Source organism: Ixodes scapularis, unplaced genomic scaffold (genome assembly GCF_016920785.2).
Source record: "Ixodes scapularis isolate PalLabHiFi unplaced genomic scaffold, ASM1692078v2 PGA_scaffold9__187_contigs__length_104089568, whole genome shotgun sequence".
Taxonomy (NCBI): domain Eukaryota; kingdom Metazoa; phylum Arthropoda; class Arachnida; order Ixodida; family Ixodidae; genus Ixodes; species Ixodes scapularis.
Window position 1 is genome coordinate 12878372 of NW_024609884.1, and position 14277 is coordinate 12892648.

Sequence of the window (14277 nt, forward strand, 5' to 3'; positions counted from 1 at the left end):
TTGTTCGCGGAGGCATGTTTGGCGATTTTTACAAAGATGGGATCGACGAATAATAAATAGTAGTTAAAATGACGTTTTACCGAATAGCATATATATGACAATAAAAAAAATTTTGAAGCTCTCTTCAGGATACTTTAAGATTGAGAGAGGTTCAAAAACGCCACACACGACAATCGTCGAAACCGACCATCGGCATTTGCTCTTTTTTAGCATGTTTAGAGGCTTAAAACGCAAGACCAGTGCATCTACCTCTAACGGAATGTATTCTGGCTAAAAGAAGGGTGTGAAGAGAACGCGACGCGAGAAAAAGGAAAAATTATAACCTGGGGTGTATTTTTATACAGCGTGCTGAAATTGAATGAAAAGTGAAAACCTTCTCTGTTTCATAATTTATTTCTCAGTAGTCGTACATAATAAAAACACAAACTTTGCTTAATTTGGAAGGCAATAAAAGGTTCTACATGTGGTATTATTTTAAAAGCAATACTAAACATAGTCGACCCCCCCCCCCCCCCTAAAAAAAAAAAAAAGATCCGCAATTTAGTTTATAGTTGTTCATGGAGGCATGTTTGGGGATTTTTACAAAGATTGGAGCGACGAATAATAAATAGTAGTTATAATGTAGTTTTACCTACTTGCATATAATATATCACAATAAAAAATATAGACGCTCTCTTTTGAATACTTTGAGATTGAGAGTGATTCAAAAACGCCACACGCGACAATCGTCAAAACCTCGTCGTTCTTTCCCGCTCCTTTGAGATTTTTTTTCTCAGACACTAATCATGTCAGGACATTACAATAAAAAAAGCATTGTTCTTCTTGGAACATGCGCCACAAAATATAAAAATTTGAAGCAAAATAAAAAATACGGCTGCACCTGGTTGCCTTAATCCAAATGAAACCGCCCATATATATATATATACACTCCTTCCTGCAGTCGTCACCTTAAATCGTTAAACTTGCGGTAAAGAGGCAACCATCATATTTCCCGTGCTAGGCACCTGGGGAGGTGTTACGGTTTTTATCACGACTGTCAATCCCTCTTGCTTAACCTCTTATCTATATTTTCCCTCGTTCCAGGTTGTAACGGCTTGCTATATTTCGTCCCCCCATACTGGATATATGACCCATGTATGCGGAGGACGAGGGTAAGCGGGAAAGCTCAATACCCTTTGGGCCGACACTGCAGTCCCTGGGAAGTTCGGTTCCAAGCACGGATACCACAGTTTTAATTTTTTTTCTTCTTGTTGATCCAAGTTTTTTTTTTTTTTTTGAGTGAAGGCTAGAGCTTTGAGGCTAATTCAGAAAGGGCTCTTTGCTTACGTTTTCTTGCACACTGCGCGACACCGTTAACGCAAACAAGCGATTTTTTTTCTTCAGATTTTTTCTTAAAATTGAAAGGCTGTCATCAACCACTACTACGAGTGTCGTTGAAACATGCTTATTTGGGGCACAACCTAAGCGGTAAAATATGTTCATCGGTGGCATGTCTGAGAAAAATTCGAAAAGCCCAGATGTGGTGTTCGCGCTAACAGTGTCGTTATACTTTGAATGCGACTCACGAAGACATCCGTGCTTCGCCCCTATGCCGCGTGCAAAGCCTTAATTTGGTTGGCATACTTCACACGAAGCACGTATGTCCCGCTGACGCGCGGTCGTAACTCGACGTAAGGAGACGTATCTTCCTGTAACTTAACGGAACGCAAGAAAACGGTAATGTGTCAATGGGCCTTTATGGTAGGGAGTTTTATCGGATCGTTCCAATACCTCCGATAACGATACCCAATATTCCGCCGACGCTCTTGCGCATGCGTCGTATCATCATCGGGTATCGTTATCGGAGGTATCGGAACCGTCTACAAAAACTCTATTCTTGTCGCGAATCAACGGTGTCATATCCAGGCATATTCTTTCTTCCCAACTCCAGAGGAGGCGACGCCACCCAGCGGAAAATGCTCGAAGGAGAGAAGCGAGGAGCTTCCGACTATCCGAGCATGTATAGCAAAAACTGGCTCGGCCTCGCGGCCGAAATGTGAAACAGAGGAAGAGGGATTAGACGCAAGCCGTTGGAGTTGCGAAAACTCTCGGGACACGTCTCCATGGCGGGTCAGCAACCTCCATAGTCTTGCGAGGAAGGACAAATGACTCGCTGTGTCCGGAAGTTCCGGTCCCCGGACACTGAACGTCTCTCCCTGCGTTTCGTCTATACAAAGGCCGACGTCAACGGGAGTGTCCTACAGCGGCGTCAGAGATTTATCGCGACGAACAAGTCATCGACGACAGCGACGTTTATGGGAAACCGCGCGTGCACCGCCGACGTTGGCAGTGATGGTTGGATCGAGGGGATATTAATGAGAGCTACTCCTTCGAATGAGGTCATATAAGCTTCCGATGGGTTTCACCGGAAGAAAAGGCACGTTGAAATGCGGTGTTGGTGTTGTGGTGCGGCCCCCGCTAAATCGTGTGACTGACGAAATGAAGTCGAATCTTCCGCTCTCCGTTATTATAGATTTGCGACGGGACACCACAGAGACGTGGAAGGTATGCGGCACAACGCGAGGCTGTCGGTTTCTTCATTTACAATTTTTGTATGATTGTGAAGATTAACCATGAACGTTTGCGAGCAACGCCGTGGATGAAAAACGCTTTTTGTTTGGGCACCTGGAAACCGAGGGCGTTCTTCTAGTAAGACTTGACTATAAGTCGATCACGCTAGGGGTCTCAAACATACAGCCCGCGGGCCGCATGCGGCCCGCCACTCGCTGCATGCAGGGGACATGGCCCGTAAGCAACCGGGTGCGAGCGCCAGTTCTCGAGAGCTAGAAATGACATATATACGCCATAATCATCTCTTGTCGTCGATTAAGATAGCTCTGCCCTTAGAGTTTTTATTTGCCTCATGTTCAGTTTAATTTTTGGCTTTCCAGATTTTCGACATGTTAGTCACCTCTACGGCAATTCCTCCCTATTCTCGCCTTCAGAAAATATCACAATTAAATACAAGTATTTTTTTTTTTTGCTGCTATTAAGTTTTTCAGAAAAGCATGCACTGTCAGATAAAAAAATTTTTTTTTTTCGAGATCTGGTAGTTTGATTAATTTCCGAGTGAATGAGCCACGGGAACGGGAGTGTGACTGTTCTCTTGTACTATTAAAGAAATGCCAGTACGTTGGCGGGGTAGAACCATTCTAACTTTTGTTATCATAACAGGTAAGGGCCCAAAGCAGACCTATAAACTAATCAAAGGTAAAGATGTTACTGGAGAAACTGCGAGTTTACGAAAATCAGAGGGCACGAGGTTCCTTCTTTATAATTAATTCCCCCCCCCCCCCCTTCTCCTTTACCCCTTTCTCCATCTTACGTTGGTCCTCGACTCTTCGGTGTGTGGGCTATCTGGCCCCCAAACTCAACTCGTTAGTACTTTTTTTAGCATTGTATAACTTTAATGTGTTCTTGATTTGTTGCTGCTGCCAATGTAAAGGGGTTTCATACCTAGTCAAGCTGTTTCTAACAGCTTTCTGCATGGGCTTTCCCGCCAGAGTTTCTCGAAATAAGCTTGATTTAATTTGATTTGAACTGAGTTTGAGACCTCTGATCTACGCGCACCGGCAAAAAAGTGACGGCGCGCAGAGGCCGTACTTGCGAACGCCTAGCATAGAACTAAAAACGGGCAATTCCACCGCACATAGTCGCATAATAGTCGGGTACCATATGCACTGTATATTCATATTTTGGACGGCTTGATAGGCGTATCGATATGTACGGCCGACGAGATTTCTGACAGGCACATGTCATACAAAATAAGCAAAGTTCCTATCTTCCCAGTGTAACCAAAAAAAGCGCCCCTTCATTTCCCACATCGTGTTCATTTTCCTCTGCCGAGATTGAAGATCGCGCATTGCATCGCAAACGCCGTATCAGCTCAGAAATCTGAACCGTCCGTTGTTCAACAAACCGTTACGGCCGAGGGTGCTCTGTAACGGTCATTTTCGATCACACGAGTGGCCACGATTCGTTATGGCCTCTCGGGCGCTTGACCGACTGCCATTGTTCGGAGCGGACGCGCGGTTTGAAGCGCAGCAGGCCAGCTCTATACGTCCTCGAAACTGGTCGAAGGCAGGATTATTTTCGCCGCGTAATCAGTCTGGCAAGTTCGTTTCTTGTTAGGAGGGCCCACGAGTGCTCGCTGCTCGACGCCCCTCAGCCGGGCAACAATTGCAAGTTCTGCAGCGTCTGGATTAAAGAGAGTTGGGGGGGGGGGGGGGGGGGGGGGAGGGGGGGGCGGGTTTTTGGAGCGGCGAGTTGAGCCACGGCGCAAACCCCAGGCGCGTCGCGCGCGTCCGTCAGAGCGCAGGTCCCTCCCCCCACCGCGCGCGCGCGCACTCACAGTCGAGCTTCACTGATTGAAATGGCTTCGCAACACACGTAATCTGCCTTGTCGCAGAAAATCAAACACCAAAAGAAAAAAAGAAAAAGAAAAAAAAAAGTGTCGCGCCAAACGGAACGACAACAACAACAGTAAGGCGCAGCACACATTACCAGCGTTGATTTAGCCGATGTCACAACACTTGTTCGCCTGCCTGGAGGAAGGGAGGTGGGGGGGTGGGGTGGGTTTTGCTGCGGGGGAACGAAGCGAGCGATGGAACGGCGAGCGAGCGCGTCGGGAGGCTGCTGCCAGTCAAGCCGAACTGGGCGGAGCTCCTCCAAGCCCCTCCCGCGGGGACTCGCCGCGTAGGCCCCGGCGCCGCAATTTTAATGCCCCCTGCGCTAGCGGGAGAGGAACCGTGCGTCGGACGTAGCGGCGCCGCTGCGCGTGCTCGGACTTTTGCCACCACGCGCGTCCCGCGCACCAGCGACGGTGAGCCAAGTCGGAAAGCGGTGCGTGCGCGGGCAGCTGTCACCCACGAGTCGGCCCATGTGTCGAGCCGCCGGCGGCTAGTGGACTAGCAACGCCGGCCGGTCGTCTCCAGCGCACCCCGACCACCTTCCCCACCCCCGCGACCGTTGGCGCCGGGGCAACGCGAGCTCTGGCCATGTCCTACGCCCAGTTCGGCTACTCGTCTCCGTCCCAGGTGAGCCGCCTCGTATTATTCCGCTCCTCGCGGCTTTTCGCCACCCCCCGTCCAAGCTGACCACCGCGGACGTGCGTCTGCGTCTCGGGGTCGTCAGCTTGGGCACTCGTTGCCGACGACGACGTGTTGCTTGCTTGCTTGCTCGCCCTCTCGCGACCGACCTCTCGACAAACAGTTCGAGCCACCGAGTTTTGAGCGTCGTCCGGCGCTTGAACTATTGCTCGCTCCGGTTATAAAGACTGTACGTTCCCCTCCAGAGGCTGGGATTTTTGTGTTTCAAAAGGGTGCATTGTTAGGTGCTTGTGTTCTGAAAGGCCGACGAGAGTCTGCGTTTGCTGCCACTTGCCGTGAGAGCGAAAACAAGAGCAAATATGCCCAGGTTGAGGACTCAGTGATCGTGAGATGAAGAAGTATGCATACCGGAGGATTTTTTGCCGAATCTTATCTGGTCGAACGGCCAGCTAGGGGCGGAGAAGTTGCGTTCCATGGGTTCGAGTCAAGAGTTTGGGTGACCGTCTCCTGTCGCGTAAAAACGTTCCTAATGATGTTTAGAAGCTACGAGGCCTTTTTCTTATTCATTGATGCTAGCTTATTTATTGTTTGAGGCTCGTTCGGGGCAGTACGATGTGTCCCAGCGGCAGTCCAAGTTGTGATCGGACACGCCTGCCTATCTTCGTGTAGATCATCGGTGCGGTCCTAGAAAGTTGCACCAAATTTCACGTCTGTCCGAAAAGTTTGCTTCTGCACGAAACAAGATTCCTACAAATGAAACTCTAAATGACAGGAAGTGGGTATAGAGGAGCACGGAGAGGACATAGTTTCGATGCACCAAACAGGTGGTTCCGATTTCCGTGGCACACTGACCTTATCGCTGCGTTGCTGCCCTACATACAAAGTATCGACATTTCCTCCCATCTTGAGCGGACCAAGTTTAAGCTCCCCTTCACGTAGGCTTTTGTGGTGTGTGAAAGGAATTAACCTTGCATGAGAGGAGGTCGTGTTTTCGGTTCAACCAAGCGCTATCAAAACCGTGAGGTGACGTTACGACTATTCTATTTGATGCTATATAGCTAGTTTTGCAACTCATGCAATTTGAAACGACTTGGCGTCGTTTCAAATTCGATTTTCCAAACCTGTTCGTGACGCGGATCGCGCGACGACACGGTAATTCATCGAGTCGGACAGAGACGTCGTGGCTGTTGGCGAAGGGGAGCACAATTCATGTCTCGCTAGGCATAACTCATGTATCGCAAGAATCAAGTCGGCTCGATATATGTCGCCACCCATGTCCCATTAGTTAATGAAATCTTAAGTGCAATCAACGTCACACCTTTTTATAGTTTACTCCTCTTGGTTCCTAGAGGGAACAACCCCACGGAATATGACATTCGCCGACTTGTCACCAAACGGCACGTCGGGTGACAAGTTGAAACTGTGTCACCTATGCCTCGAAAAATTAGAAAACACATAAAATCGATCACATTTAGGGTGGCTTAGAAGCTCATATGAACGCTCCCCCCCTCCCCCCCCCCCCCCCCCCCCCCCCCCGGCGCTCCCCTTTTTCCATCCCCTAAAAAAAAATACAACACAAACACAACAGCAGCAGCAACGCACATAAACATCAAAACGGTCTCATTAATCTCAGCTAAAAAAAGAAAAAGAAAGTAGATATACGTACTTATAATGCAAAAAATCAAAACTTTATTTTTCGGTTCGGCCATAACCCTTTCGATATTGGACGGATGTTAAGTTATGGGGATATAGGTCGATCGAGAAAACAAACTTCGCAACATTCAACTGGGACGAAATAGGTAGAAAGAGAGGTTTCGCTCTTTGTACTTCTCTTCTATTTTTAACTATTTGCCAACAGGAATCCGATCCGGATTCTGCGTCACGAAACATGTGCACTATACACTCAATTTTTTTTTTCCGGTTCATACTTTTTTTTTACGCTGTGTGCCAGAGACACCATCGAAGGACTGCGTGTCTGCCATGTGAAAAGGGAAGGGGAGGGGGGGAAGGGGAGCTTACAGGTACACCCAGTTTTACCTTATGTTGGTTGGACCGTAGTGGATGCTACGAACCATCCCAGCCAATCCGGGGGGCGTGAACGTATCACGTGACGACGCCATCGCTAAGCCCCACCCGGCGGTCACGCGACTCTCGCACGCCACTGGATTGGCCTTCGATGGCTCGTACGGTTCTCTACGGTTCGTGGTAAGGCGAAGCGGAGTATGTAGTCGTGCACAGAAACCTTTGCTTCCCTCGAATGAGCATATTCGGAAATTTCGATCCCGGAATGTTCTCATTCAACATCATCTCTGAAATTCCCTCCCCGTGTTCGGTGTGAAAGTTGCGATCTATTGGACATGGAAAGTGACGCGAAGGTCGCGAAAGATTAGTGAGGAACGGGAGATGACATCTCGAGCTTCAAAATGCAGATTGACCCGAGACGGTGTTCGTCGTTTGTCGCTGAAATCGGTCGATCTTCGACGTCAACGAACCGACCCAGTTGGGTTCGACACGCGCGTTCAGGTATACGATACCTGGGTGAGAAATCTCCTTTAAACCTTCACTCACATTCTGATGACAGCGAAGGATGCATGTACTGACATCCTTGGGATATCCGGTACCACTTACGTTAAAAGTTCAATATAAAAATAAATAAAAATAAAAGCACTTTGAGCAGTTAAGTCATTTAAACAGTGAAACTATTTCTCCATAAGGCCGACGAAAAAAAAAGAAGATTTTAGCCTGTAAACTTTAATAACATATGCGATTAAAACGTCAACTTTTGTTTTTGTTTTTCATGTACACCGAGAACATCGAACGTAGGCCACGTTTCCAAAAGATCAAACTGCTTTATCAGCTTCAATCCGAGTACGAAAAAATAATGATTTAATTGTTTTCTTCAATAAATAAGATTTATTTGATTCAAGTCAGATTTATTTGATTTAAATCGGATGTATTCGATTTAAATTAGTTTATTATCAGTTATATCACTGTACCTAGAAAAAAGTGTAATTATATATCGGGAGTTGTATTTTTAAACATGGCAGATACATTGACCAATTAAAAAACATGCGGACGAACTAATTACTCTGCATGTAAATTGCACTTTAAGTAATAACCTTTCACTGGTGCAGATCCTGCCATACTATAAAAAGATCAGTTGGATTATGATAGCCAGTAAACAAATTCAGTACGTTTTTTTGACGTTTTGATTTGCTTTGGCATTACTTCTATTGTCTTTGTTTCTTTCGCGTTATGATTTGATTTCAATAAAACCACATAACTGACAAACGAGGTGGAGGGTAGAACAAAAACTCGACGTTCCGATTTGCCCGGAAGAGCACAGCATTTTTGCAACTGTTTAGTCTGCTACAATCTTTCTTGTTCGATGATTATTTGATTTAGATTCGAGACAAATACACATAGAAAGAATCAAATGAGAGACAAACTCAAAGAAAAAGTATATTTTGGGAATTATTTGGGAGGGAAAGTTTTGATTTAAATCATCGCTTTAAAGCTGGTGTTATTAAAATCACGATTTAAATCATCTCGAATTTTGTTATTCACCTTGGTTTTGCACCCGGATAGTGTCAGAGGGATGACAGACCTGAAAAATCTGACTTGGAAGTAATCTGTTACAAGTAACGAGATTCCCTGTAATTAATTACTTTTCTTGTAATTTAGTAATTAATCTGTTACTTTAAAAAAAATGTAATTTGTAATGTAATCTCATTACTTTGGCAGTAACCAATTACTGAAATTACTCGTTACAATTCTTCCGTCCCATCAAAGGGAGAAATAGAGTGGAAGAAGAGCGATGCAACGGCCTTCGCGTTTTTAGCATGGTAACACAAGACGCTCGTAAGAGAGAGAGAGAGAGAAAAAAAAAACAAAAACGCTGGTGAGGTGCTGGTGAGGGAAGGGAAGGAATTCACAGAGAGCACGACAGTGCAGCCAGAGCCCGTTTCTGGACTCGTTCGTACGGTCAGCCAGGCTGGGAGGATTCGGCTGCCCACATGAAGGCAACACAGTCTTCCACTTCTTGGAAAACGAACGGACTGCTTCGAGCGTACAAAAGAGTAGAAAACGAATGAACCATAAAGCCGTCGCGTGGGGTTTGTGTCGAGTAGGACCATGGACACAGTGACCGTGGTGCATATGTCCGCTCCATTCCTCTCTCCCCCCCCCCCCCCCCCCCCCTTCCCCCTCTACCGTTCTTCCTCCACCACCCCTCCGCGCCTTGTCTCCCGAAAAAAAAATATTTTTTTTTCGTTGTCACACGAAACCGTCCTTTGCTTGTCGATGTTTCTGCCAATACACACGCCCACCCCGCAAACACAGAAAGAGCTCTAATGAGACCTCGACCCTGCTCATCCTTGACAGCGCTGGGAAAGATACTGGCTGTACCAACCAGCTATGTGGCTTCTGTCACTTCGCACTAGCGGATGCGTAAAGCAGAAACACGCGGGGTGCGATGGGAGCAGTTCATTGGAACAGAAAAAAAACGTAGCATCAAACCTGCTGCCAGTCTAAGCAGTATACCATTCGACAGCAGGCAATAAGCTGGCCGGGGAGCACAGCCAAAACGGCTTGGGACTTCGAAGCTGAACTCATATTCTTAGAAACGAGAATGCTGGGGTCCTCGTCAGAGGATTGCGCCCGCGGGAACTTAGACCGAAAACTTAAGGAAAGGGAACACAGCCCGAGTTTTCTGAGAATAAACAGTGACTCACTTGGTCACTGGAGTTGAGAAGCCGCCTGTAAACGCGTGAGAGACGTGGAAGTGTGCTGTTTACTGAAAATTGTGTTGTTTTTTTTCAATAATTTCTATACGGAAAAATCAGTTCAGCTGTAAGATTGTGCACTTATATTTCGTGTGACATTTTGGTTTTGATATGTTTGGTGATCATTCGGCAGGATAACAATCTTCATCAAGCGGAAGTCTTTGAAATTTACCCAGACGCGGGTACCGCACCTTGGTCTCACAGCCATACAGTCCGTTTTAGTAGGTAAACCAGCCCCTATTTAGGCAACATGCAGCAAGCATAGAAAAACCACGCCTTCAAGGGAATCGTATCTTGAAGCTCGCCGATTAATTCGAATGTTGTGCGTGCCTCCACCGCCCAAGTGCATTCGTCGCATGTTCATTGGATTTAGCTCTGCCCCGGTTGGACACCGCGCAAGGCTCGTTTATCTCGAATACCTGTTTAAGTCCTTTAAATCTTATAGATTCTATCCTCCTAAAATTATTAACCTAAAATATTGGGTAGAAAGTAATGAATGTGTTGCATTTTTGTATTAATGTTGATGGTGCCCGATATTTTCCCCTTCAAACACATAGTATACAGTGTGTCTTTTTCGTGTTTCTTTGGAGTAACACAAAAGTAATCGTGTAAAGTAACGAAGTAATTAATCTATTACTTTTTACGGGGAGTAATTTGTAACGGTAATCGATTACTTTTTAGGCCAAGTAATTGTAACTGTAATTAATTACTTGTTTGAAGTAACGGGCGCAAGTCTGAGCTGAATAGATCAGAAAAGGATGAGAGGGGGTACGAAATACCAAGTTAATAATATAACTCGCGCTTGAGGATTGCAGCCCAACTAGCGGCCCCTCAGGATACTGATTTCCTTCAGTGAAGAGCTTATTAAAATCTTCTTCTCAATAAACTCAATATTTCGCACTGTGATTTGTATTTGTCGTGAAGAAATTCACAAGTTTCAGCGAATATAGGGGGGCACTGCGGACATCAAAGATGGCGGTCAAGAGGGGGATCGCTTTGCCGTGGGCATAACAACTCATTGAAATGTATGTGCCTTGCGACAGGTAATACTGTGCGATTAACTTCCGTATTTCGTTAGTCCGTTTATTAAAAGGCACGGGCAGCTATAGTCAGGCATTTGAAAACACCTTGTAACTGCAGGCCACGCAACGCAAGAATGAAAAACGTTGGCAGCGGCATGGTCGAAAGGGTACCCGCTTCGCCTGTGGCCAGTGCGTTTCAGCAAGACCAGTCTTCGGACGCAAAGTGTGATGCGATGGGCAGTCGATTTTTGTTTAAACACTAAACGAGGCGCCGCTGCGTTAAACGCGATTTATTTGAAGTCACGATTTGTTTTAAGTGGTAAGCGTTGATCGCCATGCACTACAGAAGTAGTACAGAAGACGACAAGCGATCGGAGACATCTCAGAAGAGGAGCGAAAGAACCTGATAAATTGCCCCTGCTTGGATAAGCGCCGAAAAGCGTTCGGAAACAACGAACCAGACAAGCGGACTAAGAAAATTTCAGCTTCGTGAACATAATTTAAATCTGCTTTATTTTATTTATGCTCATCTTACAATGCAGGGGACCGAAATTGGGTCGCTACTTTGCCACTTTGCAAGAATGATAAGCTCTACAGAAGCTCCGAATCATTCGCATATAGTTTGCTCGGTACCAAAAACGTTATGTGCATTACACACGACCAAATATTGCACTCATGCACAATTCTTTTACACTGGTCTAAAAATTACAAGGAATGCATCTCTGAATTCATATCACTTTAATTAAAGTCAAACAGCATAATTTCGAGTCGCTAGGGGGTTCTTTATGCTATGCACGGAATCGAGCGAACTCAAGATGCAGCAGCGATGGCACTTCGACCAACAAGTATCTACACTCCTTATAAGCAATAAAAACATGCCTTAATAAAGCAACGGCGTCAATCGCGAATTGAATCCGAAGAAGCATGCCAGCTGTAGAGGTAACCGTGCAAAAGCTTTCCGACAAAAGCGATGAATCAGAGTTGGCAGAGTCGTTATGCATGTGCGCGCACTAAAACCGCGATTAAGTCTCCCTAATGCACATAGTGTACTTACATTTGTTATATTCAAAATAAAGCAACGCGTAATTCACATTCGTTGTCAGAATTGAGCTTCAGACTCTACACGGGAGCACTTGTTGACCATGCGTCGATTCGCGATTCGCTTTAGAGCTAGTGGTATATCTCGGCAAGCGGGGGGCACCGACGATGATCACATCGACTTTCACGCTTTTACGGCCACTGTAACGACCGAAAACAGCTCCATGAGGATCCTCCAATCATCGAGCACACACAGACCGCGAAGGAGCCGTTCTCAGTGTCAAGTAGGAGCGAAGCAGCGAAGCTTCTTGGAAGGGGAAACCATGCCACTGGGCCGGACGAACGATCACCGTTGAGCGGCGTATCCGCTGACGAGCGGACGCAGGCCGTGCTTTCTTCGATGTCTTGTTGCCGCGTGGGGTTTAGTAGCACATCACGTTGCCAGTTTATTGTACTATCGCCGCGTAATATTAGTTTTGGCGGTGTTCGTGAGCCTACGTCACCTCCGTTACGAGGAAGGAGCAAAACAATCCCCCTCTTTTCGTTTTTCAGGTCGGCCACCAGGGCGGCGACACCCTAGCTGGTACTTTCGAAATACATACGGCTTTGTTTTGTACGGGAGACAAACATATATATATATATATATATATATATATATATGTTTGTCTCCCGTACAAAACAAAGCCGTATGTATTTCGAAAGTACCAGCTATATATATATATGTTTGTCTCCCGTACAAAACAAAGCCGTATGTATTTCGAAAGTACCAGCTAGGGTTGTCGCCGCCCTGGTGGCCGACCTGAAAAACGAAAAGAGGGGGATTGTTTATATATATATATATATATATATATATATATATATATATATATATATATATATATATATATATATATATATATATATATACTTTGGGACGAATGTAATATATCTGAGACCTCTTCCATCTTGTTCTCTTTCTAAAAGACAGAAAATTAAATAAGGCACTAGTGAACTAGCAACCAAACAACACCTTTACATTTTACTACAGTCCGTCCAAAGGGAATGCCGCAGAGCTTTCGCTAAAGCTGTTTTTATAAAACACAGCATTAGCAATATTTAGAAAATTGCGGATAGTGGCAACTGAAGTAAAAGACTGCAGTATACATTACTCTATTGTTATCTAGGTAACTAAAGCCACAGAAGGCATGGTAATTTTAGAAGTATTTCCAAACGAACAAGCATACCAAAAAAAAAAAAAAAACGCTTATACGTTTCATGGGGCTCTCATAAAGCGTACAAGTGCAAACCTGCGCCTGGGGAGAACCAAGAAGAAAAAAAATCTGCTATTAACTTTAATCGAAATGTTAAATTCAAGAAATGGTAGAAGCTGACCGCATCAAGGGATGCACTGATCAGCGTCGTCCAAAGTTTATAACTTGTTCAAACCCTCAAACCCCACTCCCCCCCCCCCCCCCCCCCCCCCGCCTTCGCACACACACACTCACGCACACACACATATACAAAGGGGGGCCGCCCCCTAAACCCCGGATACGCTGTTCTTGTCCGAGAAAGTAGAAACAAAACACTGCCGGCACACATCTCTCTTAATTCAAACCCCCGAAACGAGACACGCTCTTCATCGGTGCTCGAGGAGATTAATTCCGCTAAGCCCGACACCCCGGCCGGCGTTCCGGTGGAGGTGCCTTCGGTGCCTATTAGTATCGGCCCGGATAATAGGACGGCCGCTTTTTCTTCCGACTAATGAATGTTTAATGCCGCGGGACGCAAGGGTGGATGCGCGCCCAGTGACAGCCAGCCTCCTTCGACGGGGGGCCCCGGATGTAGTGCACAAAAGGAGACGCGCGAAGTTCCGTAAACAGATGTCACGATTTTTGTGGCGTTTTGAAAGACGAGCGGTCGTCAGCGGTGCGTCTTCGTACCTCGGGAACAGGCCTTTTTCCGAGATTCACTGCCACCTTGGTGGCTTAAAAAGTTGGCAGCCTAACTTTCGCCGTATAATGATGGCGGTAATGAAAAGGTAGTGTTTCGTCGGGGAACCGTCACTTTCGATCGTACGTCAACGGCAGGCGAGAAGGCGGTCTTCATCCGTACAGTTTTTTCTCGATTTGGTTGATTAGTTTCAATTACGACAAAGAAGCTGCCTTAATAAAGCTTTATGTAAAGTATATAAACAAGTTAAAGGGACAAGCGCCTACCGCCCTGCCATCTCTAAAAACTTATTCGCAAAACTGCAAAAAAAAAAGAAAAATGCATAGCATATGGGTAATTCATTATATTTTCCAGAAGAGGCGGCAGTATTTGGGTGTCAACTAATATCTACCAGAAACTCAGGAATGTTCACTTTTC

At 45.9% G+C, this 14277-nt stretch overlaps 1 protein-coding gene across 1 annotated transcript in view; it reads left to right on the forward strand.

Moving 5' to 3' along the window:
- The first annotated feature begins 4766 nt into the window (after positions 1 to 4766).
- The window catches only part of LOC8023367 (iroquois-class homeodomain protein IRX-6), a 175430-nt gene continuing 165919 nt past the window's right edge, over positions 4767 to 14277 (forward strand). Inside the window, exon 1 of the mRNA XM_040205634.2 lies at positions 4767 to 5075. Coding sequence (XP_040061568.1) covers positions 5037 to 5075 — 39 coding nt within the window. The 5' untranslated portion in view covers positions 4767 to 5036. The remainder of the gene's footprint in view (positions 5076 to 14277) is intronic.